Here is a 20838-nt window from a genome sequence, read left to right as displayed (position 1 = left end):
TTCAAAGGATCGAGTACTATCTGTCAAAATATTTCCCCCTATGCCAAGCGAAATTAATTCGATATACGGCGCTGATGTAAATGTCACTCTGTCATTTCACAATAATACTTTTTTGGCTTGACAATATATAAGCTCTTCATTTAAAATGCATACACATTCATAATTATTGAATCGTTGAAAAAAAAAACATGTCATAAAATATTTTTCTAACATTTTTCATTAAAAAATTTATTAAAATTTTTTTTTTATAAAAAAATTAATTTGTTTATAAATTACAATAATTTCAACAAAAAATGTTTCATCGATTAAATAAGAATCCAATGTAAATAGTAATGACAATGCGACACCTACCGTAAAAATGCAAAAAGAAACTTAGTTGGTCTCCATTGTAGCATTTTGGTCCGCCATGACAGCATCTTCGTTTTACTTGACCAATCACAGAGAAGCAAAACGAAGATGCTGTTATGGCGGACCAAAATGTTACAATTCCAAATAAGTTTCCTCTTCCATTTTTACGGTAGGTGTCGCATTGGTATTACTTCTTACATTAGATTCTTGTTCAATCTATGAAAAAAAAAATTGAAACTATTGTTATTTTTAAACAAATAAATTTAAAAAATAGAGAATTTTTATGAAAAACGTAAGGAGAATATTTTATGATATGTTTCTTTTTTTTACTCGACCGTTCAAAAATTATGCATGTTGAATGAAGAGCTTATATATTGTCAAGCCAAAAAATGTATCATTGTGGAATGACATAGAGTGACATTCACATCAGCGCCGTATATCGGATTTATTTCGCTTAGCAGAGGGGGAAACGTCGTACTCGCTCCTTTTAATCGTTAAGAAGAAAATATTTTAGGAGTTCTTTCCTGTAAAATGAAAAAAAATGTACCTATTAAATTTGTAATTCTCATTTCATTTCTTCATTCAATCAGTCTTTGTATTCTTTAAAAAAACTCTACTCAGCTATTGGCTGCGCAGTACTTATCGCAAAACTAAAAACACACGCACACTCACACTTTGTTTATTATTTTTTCTTATTAATAATAAATTTGTCTATTCGTTAGATCAATTGTTTCCATTAAAATTTATCAAAAAGCCTTATTCACGCATAAAATAGGCAAACGTACGATTCAACCTACGTCATTAGCGATAAACATATTGAAACAAAAGATATTGTTATTCACCAAAAACTTTTAATCATAGATTGAATTTGCTATTTTTAATGCGGTTTGTAAAGATGAATAAAAATGTACCAGACATTTGTGGTTTTGTCCATCCACTATGGAAAATTACCTACAATCGCAGTGCGTCAAACATTTCTTTTTTCAAGTTTAAATGAAGAATTGTTCAAGTGTAAAATGTACTTTCAATAAATTGTACATTTAATTGCTTGATGATATTAATCTGTTGATTTTACTTGTTTCTCTCCATAGAATCGTTTTCTGATCGTTCAATTTTTCCAGGTGTTGGAAATGAGTATGTTAAACGATCTAATAACATCTTAATGACAATCATTACCCTTCGGGTGCAATTTGTTGAAAGAAATTGTCTTGCCTCGTAATATGCATTAAACGGTAATTTAAAACTTATGCATTTGTGCATCCAAAGAGTACTTATAGCACATCAATGAAAATGTGACAATAAAATTGGCAATATTCTAATGTGATGCTATTTGAATAGTTTATATGTAATCAAGTAAATAGAGTTGGTTAGTGCCAATAATTTGTTCATTGCGTGCATTAAATCGTTAAAAAAATAGCGTTTGATCAATGAAATTTACATGAAAAAAAAAATTGCTCAAACTTTGATCAATTATTTCGTCATACAGAGAAGGAAGAGTCTCGATGCTACTATTATCACTGTAACGATAATCGCCCGTAAACCGCGTCGTTCGACAGGAGAAAACAAGGTTCGAATAAAAACTAAAACGCAGTGGAAAAATTGCTTATCACAATCAGAAAGAGCATGCACTTGACATACACTTTAAGTTCATTTCAATGTTAAAAACCCAAATGTCAGAACCGTTGGAGAACGCATGCCAACTGAATTCGATTTTTTAATGATGCAAAATGACGCGATCGAATGAACAAATATATAAAGAGAAATTGAAAAACGACATTTTTTTTGAAGAAAACACTTTCTTCTGATGTGCCTTGATATTTTTCATAAATATTAAATTATCTTGTCTACGCACCGTTTCAACACAACAGACGCGACTGTATTTCTCTCGAGAGTATTTTTTGCAGGGGTTTCACGAACAAGTCCCTAATTTTGATAATTTCAATAGAAAATCTCGCCTATTTAGCGCGTGCTTTGCAAATGATAGATACGTAATCAGCAAAATTAAAGTGTTTGATTCCATCGCAAATATACGGAACTTTTTTCATAGCTATATTCGAATGCTTGAATCAATTTTTATTATAATAATTGTTGTTATTGATATTGTTTGACAGTTTTTTTTTGTGTTTTTGTTTTGATCAGCTGAAAAATTGATACAAACACAATGGGCTAGTGTTTTTATTTTTGAACGGAATATACTGTTATGCCAACATTAATCACGTGTTTAATTTCAGAATCGCATCAGTCTATCAGAATACGTTATAAATGGAGTTTGCCACTTAACGCATTGATTGACCCTCTCGTCTTTATTAGGAAATTTCTTTATTCAAACACAACGATTACGTTTTTGTTATTCGTCATTTATAATCGCTGATTGAGCTCAACATAATACAACACACGTTCTGCATCTTATTATGCAAAGTGATTTACCGTTTCACATCATTGTCAATCTGAAAATTGATAGCAAAAATCATTGAAAAAATAAAATAAAATTGATACACTTTCTACGATTTGATTTCGATGATTGCATAAAAAAATGTACTTTGAAATTCAAAGTTTGAATATGTGATGGTTTCCAAGTGACGGAAAAACTGATGTCATCGACTAAATTACCAAGTATGAGATACAGTGCCGTTGACCCTTATCACATCAATATAGCCTTGCTTGAATGATCTTTTTTTTTCGTTTGAAAGAATTATTTATTTAATTAAAAAAAAATCAAAGACAATTAAATTAGCCAAATTCTTACTCCAATCTGAATTTGGATGCATTCATCTGGCTATGATTTTATAATAGTGGATCATTGCCTGGGGGACGAAAACCATTGAAATTGGATGAATGAGTGAACTACCGCATTTAGAAGAGGTTGATTTACTTTTGAGTTTTGTAAAATGTTAAACTCCCTGCCACGTTCGAAAGTCTTGAAGAATTAAACGTTCAAGCCAATGATGAGGCTGCGGCTGAGTAGATTAAAAAGCATGGTCGGCTTACCAATCTGCGTATAATTTGCAGCTACAAAGATGAACAATTGATTGAATTGAGTCATTGCCGGTCGGTCAAAAGTGTATTGCGTTTTCTAGCTTCATGCAAAAGGCTGAACAGTTTACACGTAGTACTGAATGTTGATTGCAAAGGTGAAAGAAATTGGTTCTCAAAAGCGTCCACAATGTTCAAAATTCAAAAACAATTTGGCGATGAAATGTTCATCATTGAAAAGATTTCGTCCAATAATTGATTTCAACGAATCAGTCAACGAAATGTATTCTCTAATTATATTTTTATCTAGATTTTTATAACTTGATATTAAAAAAAAAAACAATAAAAAATAATCTTTGCATGTAAAAATCCAGGCCACTGAATTCAAATCAAATAAAATTTTACTACTGTGAAGAGCAATAATTGTGGACTTTTAATAGTAAATAAAATAGTTTTTTAGGAAATTGCTAGGATAACTTTTCTCGAACTTTGAGACAGAATCAATATGACCTTAGTTGGTAATCAACTGGTTGCATACATGTGAATCTGTCCATTCACTTTTCAAATGATACAAACATTGGGCGTAATTTCAAGATTAATTTTTTATTAATTTATTCATTTATTACTACTCTCATCTATGTGGTTGTAAGTCTTACCTAGAAGACAGCCTTTGTCAAGCATACAAATTATTGAAATGAATTAAATTGAAACATACACACAAACAAATATTCGAGTACGGAAACAAATATTCAAGAGTCTACCCTTCAAAATGAGTTACGCACTCTATTTTACTCTATTTTTTGTGTTAATTTCATCCAAGTGAACGAAGAGATACATGTGTAGTCATATGTACGGTTTGTACTCGAATATTTGTTTCTGTGTACAAAAAAAAAATAACAGAAAAAAGCAGTACATTCAAATAATAAACAAAGTCAGTTGTACAAAAGTAGAAACCACTTTCATTTCTTGAATTATTGAACTTGATTACAAAAAATAAATTCTTTTCTACAATATAAAAATGTATTCAACTATTTAATTTTGAGAATGACTTTGCCGCGTAAATGTCCATTAGCTACACGCTGATAGGCATCACTAGTTGCATCAAAGTCGTAAACACTATCTACAATAGGTGCAATTTTATTTCGTTCAACTTGTTTTGATAAATATTCGATGCCTTGTGGTGCCGCTACAAAATATGCCCATTTTGATAATCCTCTGTATTTTGAAATACTTTGAATATTACTCTCAAGCAAATGTACAATATTTTTGAAGAATCCCATCCCTATTCCATTCGAATCTATGCTTCGAAGCATTGGAGACGAAAATGTGATGTATTGATCAAATTTCCAAGGTACTTTTGTGGCATATTCAGTTCCTATAAATAAAATGAATGTTAGCAAAGTGAATAATATTAATTATTGTATAGATTACCAAGTCCAGCACAGTCGAGAATTAAATCAAACGACAAATCTCGAAACTGTTCAATCACATCATCTGATGTGTAGTCAATCACGTGGTCGGCGCCCAAATTCCGTACCATTTGAATGGAATCAGTGCTGCATGTGGCCGTTATTTTCAAATTTTCCGCTTTGGCAATTTGTGTTGCAATCGAACCAACACCTCCAGATGCGCCCAAAATACATATGCGTTTACCCTGGCCACCACCTATGGGTGAATAAAAGAATGCGTGTTTATAAGATGAATAATATTATGATTTTTAAAAGATTTCTTACCTTGCGAAGTCAATGCACCCAACACTCCGCCAATATGGCCCGATATATACAGACCGGACCATGCAGTAAGACCTATAAATAAAATAAATGTTAGCAAAGTGAATAATTTTAATTATTGTATAGATTAAGACCAGCGTAGAGCACCCCTGCAGCTTCGATATCGTCTATCGTTTCGGGTTTGTGTGCTATCTGTAAAATATGAATAATTCCCCATTATATTGATTACATTTGCATATTTGTATATAGAAAAATCAATTGGCCACGTTTCTTACACAACTTTCATCGACAACCACATATTCAGCATGGCACCCAGAACGATGCGGTGGAACGCATCCATAAACTTTGTCTCCTATTTGAATATCTTCTCGTACATTCATCCCTTTTCTGGTGATAACACCACAAAAATCTCTGCCCAATGTCAACGGAAATTCAATGCTGGTGTTATTACACCGTAGCACATTTAATAGAGTTGAACCATATCCACCTGTTGATCAAAAAACTATTTCCATTATATGTTGTTCATTGTAAAAATAAATCGTATGTGTTTACCCATCATTGCAACATCGATCGGATTGACCGACGCAGTATGCACTTCAACACATACTTCGTTTGGTGATGTTATTGTTGGTATTTTTATATTGTTGCTACATTGAAGAATCTCAACACCGCCGTATTCATGAATTTGCCATCCACGCATTTTTCCACTTTGATCATCCGATCCTTCTTGTGAGGAATTCAATGGGCCACTTGTAAAATCCTTCGGTGTTTTTGTTGATAACAAACGCATTGGAAGAAAGCGTTCAAACAGCCGATTTTGACGCAATAATTTCACTGATTTCAAAGACATTTTTCATAAACTCAATGAAACGATCCGGATTTATACTCAACAAAAAGAATCACCAATTTTGGTTGGAAATTATGTTAAAATTGGAGTAAATCTCGATTCAATTGTCATGTCAAAATAGAAACATTTTAAACAAGCTGTGAAAATTATTTATTTCTGAACTAAATTGTCAAAAAATATTACAGTGTGTTTGACAGATGATTATAGAAATGTCATTCGAAGGAGAGATGGAATGAAAAACTCACATACATAACCTAAACAAAGAACAAGCGTTGAATTCATATTTTTTGTGCTGATTTTTTTTTGCGATTGTGAATACGGATACTAAATATGTCGAATTCACATTTATTTTTAAAATCGGGATTTCCGCGAGCCACACTTCAAAATGGTTTGGGTCGTTACGTTTGCCAATTACAGCGAATCACAATAAAATACTGTAAAACAAGCGGCTGCAGCAAAGGTGTCAGGTATGTCGAACAGTGCTTAGATTTGTGGCAAGAAATTCCACCGAAATGTTCATGGATTTTGCCATTTTTATTGTTGAAATATGAATTTGTCTTTGTACGTTCCACAGAAATTTCTTGGAAAATCAACTGTTGGATTTCTCCACTAAAAATCCCGGTGTAGTTGTGTACGTGAAGCCCCGTCGTCATCGACAACCGGTCATTGTTGCCGAATATTTGAATGGTGACCGTCATTGGATGTGTGTTCGTAGTTTCACTGAAGAGCAATTAACAAAATGGATTGGATTGATGCGAACACAAAATGCAAATACAAGTGCTGTACGAATGCGAAAACATTGGCACACCGATTGGCCATCAATTCAAGGTGCTTGGACACCATTTACACATCAACATCCCGAATTGACAAATGCCACATTTCCAAATTCAAAATATTCGAAACCATTGGATGTGGGACAATCGGCAACGGACAAACTATTGGAATTATTTGAGAGACAAAAAATCGACGATAAAGAAACGCCAAAAATTACCCAACAATAGATTTTTTTTTTAAAGGGTTTAGTTTGATAGAATTGATTATAGCAATTGAATAAAAAAATTTAATAAAATTTAAAAAAAAATAAACATTCATTTCTATTTTTTCATATTTTTTTTTTGCATTTTTGCTTTTCTTGGAATTGGAAGAAAAACAACAATTTTCAACCATAGATTGAGGTTATGTTCGTTTTAATAGATCAATAAATGAGACATTGAACTAAAAATGTTGCACTATGAACTGTCAACAACTTTCTTATGGAAGATTTAGTACGCATCAACTGCAATAATTTGATAACAAAACTCTTCTTACAATTGCACATTTCGATGCAATCGTTTTAATTCCAAATAATTCTGAATGAAAGAGAGTATGATTACATTACATTTTCGATTTACATTAAATAAATGAATTTTAGTGCATCCATCAAAAAAAAAAATCGATATAGTATAATACAATCATCTCTTGAACAAATCGGTTAAAAAATGAACAAATCTAAAATAATTGAAATTGAGAATTTTCCTGACTTTACTCATCAATAAATACAAGTTTTATAACAAAAGAGAAGTTTATGAAATGAGATAGCCATTAGTAAACATTTTTCAAACCGCTTTCAAATAATTTTGGAGTTATTTCCAAAAATGCATATTTTTAGTATTTTTCACAGAAAATTACAATTTTTCATACATTAAAAAATAGTACAATTCAGAAATGGACTGTTTTAACAGTCAGCGGTTACATTTTTTCTACAATATTTTCTCGATGTAACTTATAAGCGGGTGCAATATATAAGACGTGAAAATTGAACATACACTTGGATGTGTTTACCCATGATCGGAGGTCTATACATTTGAAGAGCGTACGTGTATGCGTGCGTATATGTTTATGTGTACTAAATAGAGAATCAAAACGAAACATGTCACACACCGACGCACGCATACCATGAGGATAAAATGAGCAGAGCGACGATTGATTCAATTCGGTATGTACTAAACACACATCGAGTACTACAGTTTACGTGATGTTGATGTAGTAATACTAGTAATACGCAGAAACATCAAATGAAAACAACGAAAAAGTTTCCCCGAAAAAAAAAAATACAATAAGGTTCTAAGTGGCAAAATTTACACAGCAAAGAGTAAAAAAAAAGTGCAACGTGAATATCATTGAATCAAAAGTTTTCATTTTTATTTGAATAATTGTTGGCTATTGAATTTTTGTCTGAGAATAATATTTATTTGGGGTTTTGTGCAATAAGCAAATGGGATCCTGTGTCTGAGTGTCTCGCCGTCGTCGTCGTTGTTGTCGTCGTTGAAAATGCGAACATATATGCAATTATTTTGTTAAAATGAGATGCAAAAAGGCAACAACAACATAAAATCTGTGGGAAATTAAGAAGTTGTGATGCAAAAAACTAGATAGATGCATACAATAGAATACAGTCATCAAACAGCATCACCAGCAGCAGCAGTAACAACAACAACAACAAATCAAAAATCCAAATACAGAAAATAAGAAGAAGAAGAGGAACAAATAATAAAGACAAAAGTTTATTACACGAATAGAGACGGTGCAGTGTAAAAGAAATAAATAAAAATAGGAATGAGAAAGTCCTGTACATTCGAAACGAATGTGAAATATGGAGAAAATCGCGTTCATTAAAATCAATGCATGAAGAGAGAGAGAAAGAGAAACAAAATGTTTATCGTGCAAAGTTTACATTTTTTTTGAGTACTTATCTTCTCTATCGCGATTGGGTTTTTTGACGTTGTTAGCTTGAAAGAAAAGAAAGAGGGCAAAAAACAGCAGCAGCAGTAGTAGAAACAGCAACAACAGCAGCATCGAAATTTTAGTGTGTGCTCGTGTTTGTACATATGTTGTTGTTGTTGCCGTTGTCGTCGTCGTCGTCGAGTTATGTGTTGCTCACGCTCATTTTTACCATGTTTAAATCAATATATTAGAGATTTGTGTATATAATCGCTAAGTATGCGAATTACATGTTTTCAAGTGTCACTTTTCTATTGTTTGATGCTGTCTTCTCAATCGGCTGCCAGTTCGTTTGTGTTTTTTTCCTTTGAATAAATTTGTGTTATTTGTTATTTTTTTGCTCACCATTGTCGCCGTCATCGTCTTCTTCTTCTTCTAATATAGTAAAAGTGTTGCTGAACGTAATTCGTCATTTTTTGTTCGTTTTGATGACCAATCAGATATATTGGAAAATATTCGTCAACATTTTTTTCGATTGCTCATCGTGTGTGTGTGTATACAATTCTGATACGTAAAACGAAATTGTCGGGGTTGTTAAAATGAATTTTGTTATTGTTACGATTTGTGTCGCGCATTTTATTCTTTTGTGACATTTTTTTTCGTGTGCAATATTTTTACGTCACTGAAAAAACTACATTGTGAACATAAATAAACATTTTTGAATGAAAACAAGTAAAACAAAATTGTGCTGTACTTTCTACAAGGGATCATCACAGAACTGTATCGAGAACAAAAGAAAAAAAAATAGGGCTTATTGCCTAAATACAAAATCAATCGCAATGTTCGCTGAAACGAAGTGAATTCTCAACGTGTGCATATTTTTTTTCTCACTTGGTTTGCCATGTGAGCACGACGAAAATCACATTTCTGAAGCAATTTTTAATATTTAATTATTCATTGCAAGCAATAAGTAACAAATTTCGGATATTCAAGTATATATATACACACACAAACCAAAATCAAAAATTATTACGCACTAATTGGATGATGCTTTTCGTTCATTGCTCGATGAACATTTGATTGATTATGACCGAAGCCAACGAATATGATTTTGAAAAAGTCGATGATTCGCTAAAATGTTTGAAGGGAGTTTTGGTTGATTCACTGCGAACGGTAATTTTTTTCTATTTGTGTTTCAAATTATGGTAGCTGATCTCTGGTTTATGGTTTAAACATGTAGGTCCTACATCAGGTGCATCCAAATCTATCAGCCGAAGATGATGCACTATCCCGAGTCGAATGCTTGTGCATTCGACTGTTGGGTATGTTATGTGCCAAACCACCACCGCACACGATACAGGTAAAAAAAAAATAGTCTCTCACATCACTTTCAATTACTTTCAAATATCTGAAGCATGAAAAAAGCAAAATGCAACTGTGTCAATTTCCTTTCCCTTTGTTTAAAGGACATCGAGGATCGTGTCGCCAGAACGTTACCAACACCCATCGATAAATGGGCTCTCACAGAAGCACGAGACACCATCGATAAATCAAAGAAAAAGAAACTAGTATTGCCATTTAATCAAATTCAAAATCTACTTCAAAAGGTAATAAACAAATCATAACACTCATAATACTCAAATTCGATGGAATGTTTTTTGATATAGCAAAATGTTTATCAGTTCGAAAAGAGTAGGACTACGAATACATTGAAACTTGTTTTGATAATAGCTTCAACAGAGCTATCTTTGGAATTTGTCAATGATATCAATATCTTTTAGTTCGTTGAATAGAATTTTTTCCAAATTTCGGTTCGAAGAAGAGAACAGATCAAATTCCAAATGTGTGTGTCATAGGAAACACAACATTGGTATTTATACATACAAAAAAATCGTTGTTATGACATGACACAGTGAATAGGAACTAAATATTGAGCGAGGATTTTTAGTTATAATGTTTTGTTTTTCTATTTCAGGAGGTTCTTCAATACAAATTGGATAACACGGTGTCATTATTTTTGGTGGCTGTATTGGAATACATTGCCGCAGACATATTAAATTTGGCTGGAAAATTTGTGCTGAACATCAGACATCAGACAATATCTCAAGAGGATATACGGATTGCTTTGATCGCCGACAGAGTAAGTGTTGTTATTTGTAAATTATCGAATAGATCCAAAATTACGAACACCTGCCTAATCAACCGGTTAATCCAAATTGATTTCGATTGACAACAAACAATTCAATTGAGCAGATGAGATCATATGTTTTAAAATGTACAGGAAATGATAGCTAGTTTAGTTTTGCTTTTTAAAAAAATACCGATAAATTAAATATTAAATTTTAGTGCCAAATATTACAGCTTAACGTTCAGGACACTTTTCATGCATAAACAGAACAATTACAGTTTTATTAATAGTTCAATCAAAAACGTTCCATTAACTTTCGACGTTCATTACTACTACATATAATCATAAGTTTTCATGTTTTCTGCTCTTAATTTTCATTCGTCAAAATTATAGCTTAATTCGTTCGAATCACATTCAATTCAACATTACTGCAAATTTAATTTTATGTTTTTTCATGCTCTCTCTTTCTCGTACTCACACATACACACACAAAAATAACACATAAACACAAAAAGATAAAAAATTCCAAATCAAATTATCCTCACGAAATAAAGGAAGTGGTATGTAGTTTAATAAACAACTTTTTTTTTCCTTTCTTTTTTCATCTGGTAAATTTGATTCAAAAATTGCAACCAAGCTCTTTCTTTCGATACCCATTTTTTTTTTCTATCTCTCTTTTTTCTCTATTTATATGGAATTTTAGTTTCACATTCGTGTAAAAATACCAATCTAAGAAAAAAAAATATCAATCAGTCTTATTTTGTCGAAAAAATTGTACACAAAAACTATAATTCTCGTTTAATCAAATTATTAGCATTTGGCTATATTTTTTCTCGTTTGTGTGAACAAAATAAAAATAGAAATGTTACTATCAATTGTGACAGATCAAAGAGTTCAGTTTGCCATTGGATTGATTAGAATTTGTTTATTAAATTTACGCATGCATGCCCTCCTTTCCATATTTCGTCCAACACTCATTTACTATTATCGCACCAAAAACCATGAAATGAAATGGTAAAAATTGGATCATTCGATGTTAATTAAAAAAAAATCATCGTCACAATAAATGAGTAAATTGCATTCTAGCTGTTGATCCGATTTTTTATTCAGTAATTAAAAAAATTATAATTATTTTCTATCATCTTGCATGCAATTGCTCACAATCGCAATTTCATCACATTAATATACTTTTCTTTTTTTTTCATTCGGTGAACATTTTAATGAGTATATTTTAATCGCAATGAATATATTCAGATCTCTATGTGACTTAAAGCAATCGTTTTTTCTCGGATGTTTGAATTTTTGAAAAGAATATAGATCTTCTAATGTAGAATGCAATGGGAGACACGGTTTCTTCCAGGATGTTTTCAATCCAAATTAATTTGTAGTCACATAAATTTCTGAATCTATTAGATATTCAGATTATCACATCAATACACAAACGAATTGCCTATATACACACATACACCTGAACCATTCAATTTCTATTGTACAAAGGACTTTGAAGTGATCCCAAAGTAAAATCCCTTACTTTTTTCACTATATATCTCTAAATGTTGCACACATAAATACATTTTTTGTCGTAGTTTCTGATCCAAGCCGTTTGTTTATTTATCGATTCCAAGTATTTTGAATTTAATTAATTGAAATGATCCAAACAAAAAAAAAATATCCCTAAATTCATTGGATATACACATATGTAATTTAAATTTATTTCAAATCGAATATCTAAATGTTAAATGGTTGCTTTCAATGCAATTTCCTTAGCATTGTTTTGCGTAAATTTTGTATTCATACATTTGAATTTTGATCTTAGGTGCTGATGGATATGTTTTGTGAAAAGAAAAACATTCCAACAATTCCATTGCCAACAACACCACGGTCCAGCCTCACATATGAGGATGTTGTGAAAGAACTTATACAAGATGTTAAGCAACATCAACGCGATTTACACATGATCATTTGGGTATTTCGCGAAGAGTTGGCGAAGTGTGTGCGAGAGCCCAGGGAATTGGATTTAATTTTTCCGCACATTTTCGATATATACGATGTCACTGTAACGCTATTGGGAGCTTTGGAAGATGTTATCGAAATGTCACAAGAGCACTCACAACCATGTGTTGGCAGTTGTTTTGAAGGTATGTGTTCAATTTTCCGTTTGTCATGCAAAAAATTGTTTAGACTAAAAGTCTTTCTATTTTTTGTTCCTCATTTATCTAGAACTCGCTGAAGCAGCCGAATTTGATATTTACGAAAAATATGCCGAAGACATTACATCGGAAGAGTGTAAAGATGCTCTACAAAATTTGGTGAATCAACAGGATTCGAGTAAATTGTCATCGGCTGGTCATGGATTTAAAGAGGCAGTGAAATATTATTTACCAAAATTACTATTAGCACCCATATGGCATGCATTCAGTTACTTTGAGTATGTACGGTCATTAATGGATTTAAGTCCGAGCCAAGAGGATAAGGAAGTGTTTGAGCAGGTACAAGGTTTGCTTAGTCCACTTGAGACACGTGTGAAAGAGCACGTTGCAAAAATTCCAAAGGATTCATCATTGCCATATACGCACTTGAATAGTCGTGCACGTCGTCAACTGTCGGTTGAAAAAACACGTGAATTGCTGAACAGTGTTGAGCATTTTGGCGATAAAGATGCCATTGGTCAAAGCTACAACGAATACATTCGAGAGGATACACTACAAAAATTGAGTTCGGGCAAACGAATAACAGAACGCAAAGTATATCTATTCGATGGTGTATTGATTTTGTGCAAACAAATTCGTGGACGTTCCGTGAATCCAAATTCAAATGCATTTGATTATCGACAAAAGGAGCGTTTTGTAATGCGCAGAGTTGAAATTATTGATCGTTGCGATACCGATGATTTGAGGTTCGCTTTTGAAATTTCACCGCAACAAAATCAGTCCATTGTATTGGTAGCCAAATCGATTGAGCATAAAAATGGTTGGATGGCAGATTTGGTGATGGTAAATACCAAATCAATGCTTGATCGTATTCTTGATAGCATTTTATTGGATATTGAAAAGAAACATCCATTGAAATTGCCTAGTCCTGATGTGTATAAATTCGCTGTTCCTGATAGTTCTGATAATATAATATTGGAAGACAAAGAAAGTACCGGAGTGCCACTGATCAAAGGTGCAACACTCTGTAAATTAGTTGAACGTTTAACGTATCACATTTACGCCGATCCAGCATTTGTGCGCATATTTTTGACGACATATCGTTCGTTTTGCACACCGCAAAATTTACTTCAACTTTTAATCGAACGATATGATATACCCGAGCCAAATGTAGTTTACGAACAATCGAATGCCGATAAAGATCTCGAGACTGATAAAATACACAAAAGTTCACAACGTGAAGACTGGAAACGATATAGAAAGGAATACGTTCAACCCGTACAAATACGTGTATTTAATGTGTTACGACATTGGGTCGATCATCATTTCTATGATTTTGAACGTGATCCACAGTTGCTTGAACAGTTGCTTATTTTTCTGGAAACTGTTAATGGAAAATCGATGCGAAAATGGGTGGAGTCTGTACTGAAAATTGTACAACGAAAAAAAGAGCAAGCCGAAAATCCAAAGCAAATCACATTTGCCTATGGTAATATTCCGCCGACAATCGAACATCATTTAGAGTCAACCGAATATGGAATAAATCTGTTGACATTACATCCATTGGAATTGGCGCGTCAGTTAACAATACTGGAATTTGAACTGTACAAAACAGTTAAGCCATCCGAACTTGTTGGATCGGTTTGGACAAAACGTGATAAGGAAACAACTAGTCCAAATCTACTACGAATGATAAAACATACCACAAATGTAAGAAAAAAAAAACAATCTATATCACTTTTGACCGGAGCATTCATGTTTTCATTTCTTCTTTCTCTACAGTTTACCAATTGGATAGCAAAATCAATACTCGACGCAGAAAATATTGAAGAGCGGACCGCAATGTTGAATAGAGCAATTGAAGTCATGATGGTTTTATGTGAATTAAATAATTTCAATGGAGTTTTATCTGTGGTGGCTGCAATGGACAGTGCAGCCATTTATCGCTTGAAATTAACATTCCAAAGATTGTCAGATCGTTATCGAAACTTTTTGGAGGAATGTCGTGAATTGAGCAGAGATCACTTACGTCGTTACCAGGAGAAATTGCGATCGATCAATCCACCATGTGTCCCATTTTTCGGCATGTATCTAACAAATATTTTGCATATTGAAGAAGGTAATCGGGATGAGTTGCCAAACACTGAACTAATCAACTTTTCGAAGCGTCGAAAAGTCGCGGAAATCACAGGGGAAATTCAACAGTATCAAAATCAACCATATTGTTTGAATGTCGATCCGAAAATTAGAGTAAGTTAATTGTTCATTGTTTCCGTTCGATCTGATCATTGATCATATGATTATTTTGATTGAATTTATATTGTTTTGCAGAATTTTCTTGAGAATTTGGATCCATTCAAAGGAATGAGTGAGACGGCCATTTTAGATTCACTGTTCGCTCAAAGTGAAAAATTAGAACCAAAACATGCAAAAGCAGCGCCAAAATTTGTAAGTATCCTTTCAAAAAACGATTCAATTTTTATGCGATTCAAATATTCGACGAACTAATTAATATGATGTTTGTTTGTAGGCCAAAAAATGGCCGCCAGCGATATTAAAATCGCCTGGTACAAAACCAAAACGACATGCACATCAAACAAGTTCGATATCAACGCCCGGCACTCTTCCATTTAGCAATAAAACTGAACTGCACACAAACAGCACAACCAGTAAGAATAATAGTCAAAACAATAGCATGAGCTATAATACAAGCGAAGGTGAACAATCACCAACGGGTCATAATACATCGATGTCTTCCGCACATGACTTTGCAGTCTTTGCCAATGTCAATATACAGGGAAATTCTGCATCATCGTTTTCACAATCACAGGTAACATTGAATACAATGTCAACGTCAATAAACGATTTTGCCGATACAATATCGTTGAATTCGTCAATGTTACCGCCTGAGTTGCCGAAACGATCAAACAGTATTACTTCATTGCCAAACAATATGAATTGTACGGATGTTAGGCCAATATTGAGTCCACGAAATTTGGACAATGTCACGCCAGCACTACGATCTCAACCAATAATCAGCCCAAAACTACTTGATTCGGTGAATGAAGAACGAACACCACCACATTCGGCAAACAATTTTACAAATAATAACAATAGCAATGGTGAACCACCATTGATTAGTCCACGAATGGATAAATTAAGTTACCAACAGCATCAAAATGCAGCGGGCGATGCGAGTGCTTCAAATTTCAATCGATCTCCATTCCAAAATACGTCACATCATCGAATTTCTACATCAAATGTTCGAAATAGCAGTTATGGTGGTTCGGTGTACGAAGACGGCGCCTCAACAAGTGCATCTGTCTATCCAGCCAGCCCAAAACACACAAATATTACATCCGATATGCATGAATTTGGCCCAATGCCAATTTCACCCCATGTTAACGTACCAAATGCTCATAACTTTTGTGCGATGCCACCGCCGCCATTGCCACCAAGACGACGTGAAAAACAAGAATCGGAAGCAGTACGATTGGCACAAATTCGACAAGCACCCGATGCACCGGAATTACCGCCACGAGATGCGTCACCGCCACCTGTTCCACCACGATTAAGTTTAACGCACACATCAATCAAGAAATCAAACACTTGTAACATATACAACGAAGAAGGCCTACGAGAGCATAGCCTAAAATTGCCAAACACCAGCACAATTATGATGCGCCGAAATTCAGCACTAAGAGAAGGAGCATCAAATGATCCGAATGCATCATGCGGATCGGCAGGCACACCATCCACAAGCACATTACCAGCTACCAAATCATTGGATTTTCCTGACATTAACTTGGCCAACAATAAATTTCATCATCAGAATATTACATCGGCACCTCCAGTCAATCGAAAATCGAGGTATTTAAATCTCAATAGTCTTTTATAAAAACTTTTCTAATTTGAGTTTTTTTCTTCTTAAATTATTCATGTTCAGTGCGAATACGTCGCCTAGTTTTTCACCCGGCGAAACAACACCCAAACTTCCACCAAAACCGAAAAACTCAGTGTTTTCACCACATAATGGTCAGTTGAAATTCATTAGCTTTGACAAATGAATTTATACAACAAAATTATTAATCTTTCGAATTATGCATTTTTCATTTGAATAGATCGCACAACGATGTTTCCATATCCTACTACAAATCATGAACAATGAAATGAAATGACGTTTGCTGCTGCTGGCTGGAATGAAATTCATACACAAATGTTGTATGGCGATTGCAAATTTTACATTAATTCTTCGAAAGTCCCAAATTAGTTTTTATGAGTCAGACGTACTTTTTATCATTCGGACGAACTATGTTTGAAAATTAATCATATTGTATGGAATGGTCGAAAAAAATCATGATTTCCATTTTCATTGTTTTATACGACATTTTTTTTTTGTCAAAAAATTGTGTTTATATTTGAGATAAGAATCTCTAAAGTTCACAAAGTATTTTTGCAACATTGTTTTAATTTACAAATTGATGAAATTTTGTACATAAAATGTTTTGTTTCGTTTTTATCTCTGTGACAACTCAATATTAAAGTCAAAATGATAGACTCATTTTACCATACCGTTTTGATATTATGTGTGATACCTGACTCATTCAATTGCAAATTCCCCAAAACACATTTTACCAACAAGAAAATTCTGTATTTTATGTATTATCAACGTGTAGTGTGTGTAAAATAATTGAGAAAAGGATCTAGATTTAAATGACGAAACAGAAAACAAGAATATATAAATATATTTTACACGAAATCACATGCACACAAACACACTCAACCAAATGTTTTAACAAGAACAAAAACACAAAAAACATCCTCGTTCGATACGCACAAATAAAGAAGCAAAATAAAATGAATTACAATATTCTCATGAAATCATTCATATCATCAATAATTACATAGAGAAACTAAAAATATATGATTGTTTAAGTTTTAGTGATTTGTAAAATGCATTTAATGTGAATGATGTGATGTGATGTAACTAGATGCTTAAGCGAGAGTGTTAGCATTTCATTCCGATGAAAGAAAATAAAATTTCCAAATTTCGGTTTATTTCTTTTTTCTTTCTTCATGAATTCATATTCCAATTTCATTGTCCAATTAGAATGTTATGTGTGCAACCGCCAAAATTATGTTTTTTATGATAAATACATCATGAAAATGTTGAAAATAAAAAGAAGAAACTATCTATGAAAGACAAAAGACAAAATAATAACACAAATTCTCCAAAAAAGCAATGTCAAAAACGGAACATATATATTGATTGGAAAAAGATCATATACATTATATTTACAATTTTTGTTTATTTTTTTTTTTTTTTCATATAGATTTTGTAATGCAAAATGAGATAACATTCATGGCAAAATATGCTAGAAAAATCATTAATGTACCGCTATATTTTTCTCTAAAATAACAATTAAAGAAGATTTGAAAAAATAGTGAAATATTTGATAATAACTTTCTTTTTGCAACTAATGGATAACCAAGACGGTCCAAAAAAAAACTAATATGGAATCTAATCTTTTTTAGTAAAGTAAACATTGTTAAAACATACAATAAACGTTGTTATTAACTGTTTCATCATTACAAGAAGAGAAAGAAGAAAAAGAAGAAGAAAAATCCCACTAAATTTAAATTGTTGTTGTGAAAATGCGTATAATAGACAAAGTTTCCGGTTTCAATGATGAAATAGAAAAGTTCAAAAGTTACTCGTGAAGAGAAACAAACAAGAAAAAAACTAAGCACATACACATGTTTTATGTGGGGTTGTAATAAAAATAAATAAATAGCTCATAGGAAACTTTGTATTTTTTTAAGATGTGTAACAATCTTTTTTGGTTTATATTTGATGTCTATGTGAAAAATATTTTCATTTTACACTAAGATGGAAAGATTGGTCTTATTTTTGCTATAATGAATACGAAGCTGTTATTTAAGCAAATGAAAATATCATAAGTGTAAATATGATGAATTTATTTCCCAATTTCGTTCAAAAACCATCAAATTTATTTACATACAACACTATCTACTATTCTATTTAAAAGAAAAAGAAAAAGAGAAAGAGAAAAGAAAACGCTACAAGCAAAGCTTTCATTGATACTTATAATTCGATTTTGGTTCAGCGGTGAATCTTTTTTCACTCCATTCCCTTATATTATTGTATTTTGTAACTTTGTTCCAGTAGTATTGTTTCCGATTTCTAATTCTCATATCTCGGTTTCATTCGAATCACACAAGTAGGAAATTGACATAAACAAATGTAAATACATATTTTTAGTGAAAGAGGACGTAAAGGTGAAATCCATACGAGTCCAGAATTGAAAACATGAAATATTGAACGATTGGAATATTTGTAGGTTTTTTTTTTTTATTTTAAATTCAAGTCAATACACTACAGGAACACTCACAAATAATTAACATACAAAAAATGTTTGAATCGCAATCATTAAAAAAGACAATTTTCATAATATCGCAAAAAATCGCGCATATTTTTACAAAATCAGCCAAGAAAACACTAACCATTCGCTAAGATTATGGTTAAATTGCAACATATATGTCATAGAATAAGGTGTATTTTGTTGTTTTTGATTTGATTACTATCAATTATGAGAAGAAAAAAATTTATTGAAGATTATGAGATACAAATTCAAGCGCATTGAAAGATACACTATTTTAAAGCGAATAGAATACATATATTGAAATGCATAAATAAATTAGAAAACGTTAATGAAGTCATGCAAATTTTGATCTGAATTTTAGATTAGATTATTACTATTATACCAGAGTTAAATATATTTAATGAAAACAACAACAAATAAAATGAAAAACAAAATGCGTATGTTTATTTTCCCTCGTATAGCTACTACCCAATTGGAGTAGTTGCAACTAGATCAACGATGACTTTGTTTTCTGTCGGTATTCCATCAAAGATGACACCTGAACGCATTTATATAGCGGTGGGTTTGTGTATACTCAACTCATTCTTTGTAGAATGATCTCCTGGCATTGTGATACAGGACTTAAGTTATAGAGCCATTAATATAGGCATCTAGTCAAATCTCCGCAAAAAATATAACCTTTCAAAACATCCAGAAATCCTGCAAACATTGTTTTGGCGAGAGACAATCAAACAATGATAATGGGCTGAATGTTCTGCTTGTGGTCGAATTAGGACTTGGAATGCTCACATAAATATTTCATCGTATTTTAAAACTTTGATTGATATTTGAAAGTTGTACGACGTAAGTTGCAGAAAAAAACAGTAAATCGAGAAATTTTAGATGATTTTATTTTCTTACAGCAACTGTAGTTAAAAGAGAGGAGTTCATTGGATAGTGCTTTAAAACATCAGAGTAGAAGTAAGTGATCACTCAGGTATAAATGACGCAATAAACTTGAGCAAATTGGACTGGTAATGAAACTCATTCAAAACGGAATTCAATGCAATGCTACAACCAGATCAGTACAATTAATGTAAGAAACATTTTACTTTTTATTTTAATGTCTTTTTTTATAAAATATTGAGATTTTTATTAGAAAAAAAAATAATTAAAAAGAAGAAACTTATTAACGCGAATATCATTATGTTAATAATATATTATCAATTTTCCAAAAATATCGTAAAAAAGTTACCTTTTATCCATCAACCAAAAAGTGAAGTATTTTTACTATGAAATACCCAAGAAGTTTTTATACATGAATTCAGTGTGGAATTTCCAGGAACATTTAAAAAAAAAAATTAGTTCGAAAGGTATTTATATGAAGACTAATAAGCCAATTCCACCTACTACAAGTCAAGATTGAATGACATACAAATGAGTGGAGACACTGAGAAGCCAGTGAGAGTGCTCTCTAAGAACTCAAAACCTTCGAGAGTTTGAAAAAATATTGAAAATTGTCGATTTGGCAGAGGGGCATGTGAATTGAAAACGAAGGGCAATCGCACTTTGAATACTG

At 32.4% G+C, this 20838-nt stretch overlaps 3 protein-coding genes across 4 annotated transcripts; 2 read left to right on the top strand and 1 right to left on the bottom strand.

Moving 5' to 3' along the window:
- Nucleotides 1-4256: 4256 nt before the first annotated feature.
- On the bottom strand, nt 4257-6068 carry LOC116341427 (reticulon-4-interacting protein 1, mitochondrial-like). Its single transcript, XM_031768517.1, has 6 exons — nt 5604-6068; nt 5327-5538; nt 5186-5243; nt 5055-5126; nt 4753-4986; nt 4257-4696 (listed from the first exon to the last, which is right to left on the bottom strand). The coding sequence occupies exons 1-6, from the start codon at nt 5899-5901 to the stop codon at nt 4350-4352; spliced, it is 1221 nt and encodes a 406-aa protein (XP_031624377.1). The 5' UTR covers nt 5902-6068; the 3' UTR covers nt 4257-4349.
- A 44-nt stretch (nt 6069-6112) lies between these two features.
- On the top strand, nt 6113-6989 carry LOC116341428 (39S ribosomal protein L43, mitochondrial). The gene is made up of 2 exons (XM_031768518.1): nt 6113-6365; nt 6473-6989. Exons 1-2 carry the CDS (start codon nt 6229-6231, stop codon nt 6897-6899), a joined length of 564 nt encoding a protein of 187 aa, XP_031624378.1. The 5' UTR covers nt 6113-6228; the 3' UTR covers nt 6900-6989.
- Nucleotides 6990-7875: 886 nt separating this feature from the next.
- LOC116341426 (protein son of sevenless) lies at nt 7876-17934 on the top strand. Of its 2 annotated transcripts, XM_031768515.1 has the most exons (12): nt 7876-9771; nt 9839-9958; nt 10065-10205; nt 10574-10738; nt 11242-11286; nt 12543-12864; nt 12947-14586; nt 14659-15126; nt 15208-15324; nt 15407-16746; nt 16823-16911; nt 16998-17934. In XM_031768515.1, the coding sequence occupies exons 1-12, from the start codon at nt 9685-9687 to the stop codon at nt 17042-17044; spliced, it is 4581 nt and encodes a 1526-aa protein (XP_031624375.1). In that variant the 5' UTR covers nt 7876-9684; the 3' UTR covers nt 17045-17934. The 2 variants fall into 2 exon arrangements, with proteins under 2 accessions (XP_031624375.1, XP_031624376.1); XM_031768516.1 differs by lacking the exon at nt 11242-11286 and having other exon boundaries at nt 7877-9771.
- The last annotated feature ends 2904 nt before the right edge of the window (nt 17935-20838 follow it).

This window comes from Contarinia nasturtii, unplaced genomic scaffold (genome assembly GCF_009176525.2).
Source record: "Contarinia nasturtii isolate CC-2019 unplaced genomic scaffold, AAFC_CNas_1.1 Cnas_scaffold_695, whole genome shotgun sequence".
NCBI lineage: Eukaryota > Metazoa > Arthropoda > Insecta > Diptera > Cecidomyiidae > Contarinia > Contarinia nasturtii.
Note: the sequence above shows the minus strand (reverse complement) of the source record. Positions and strands in the feature narration are given on the sequence as shown.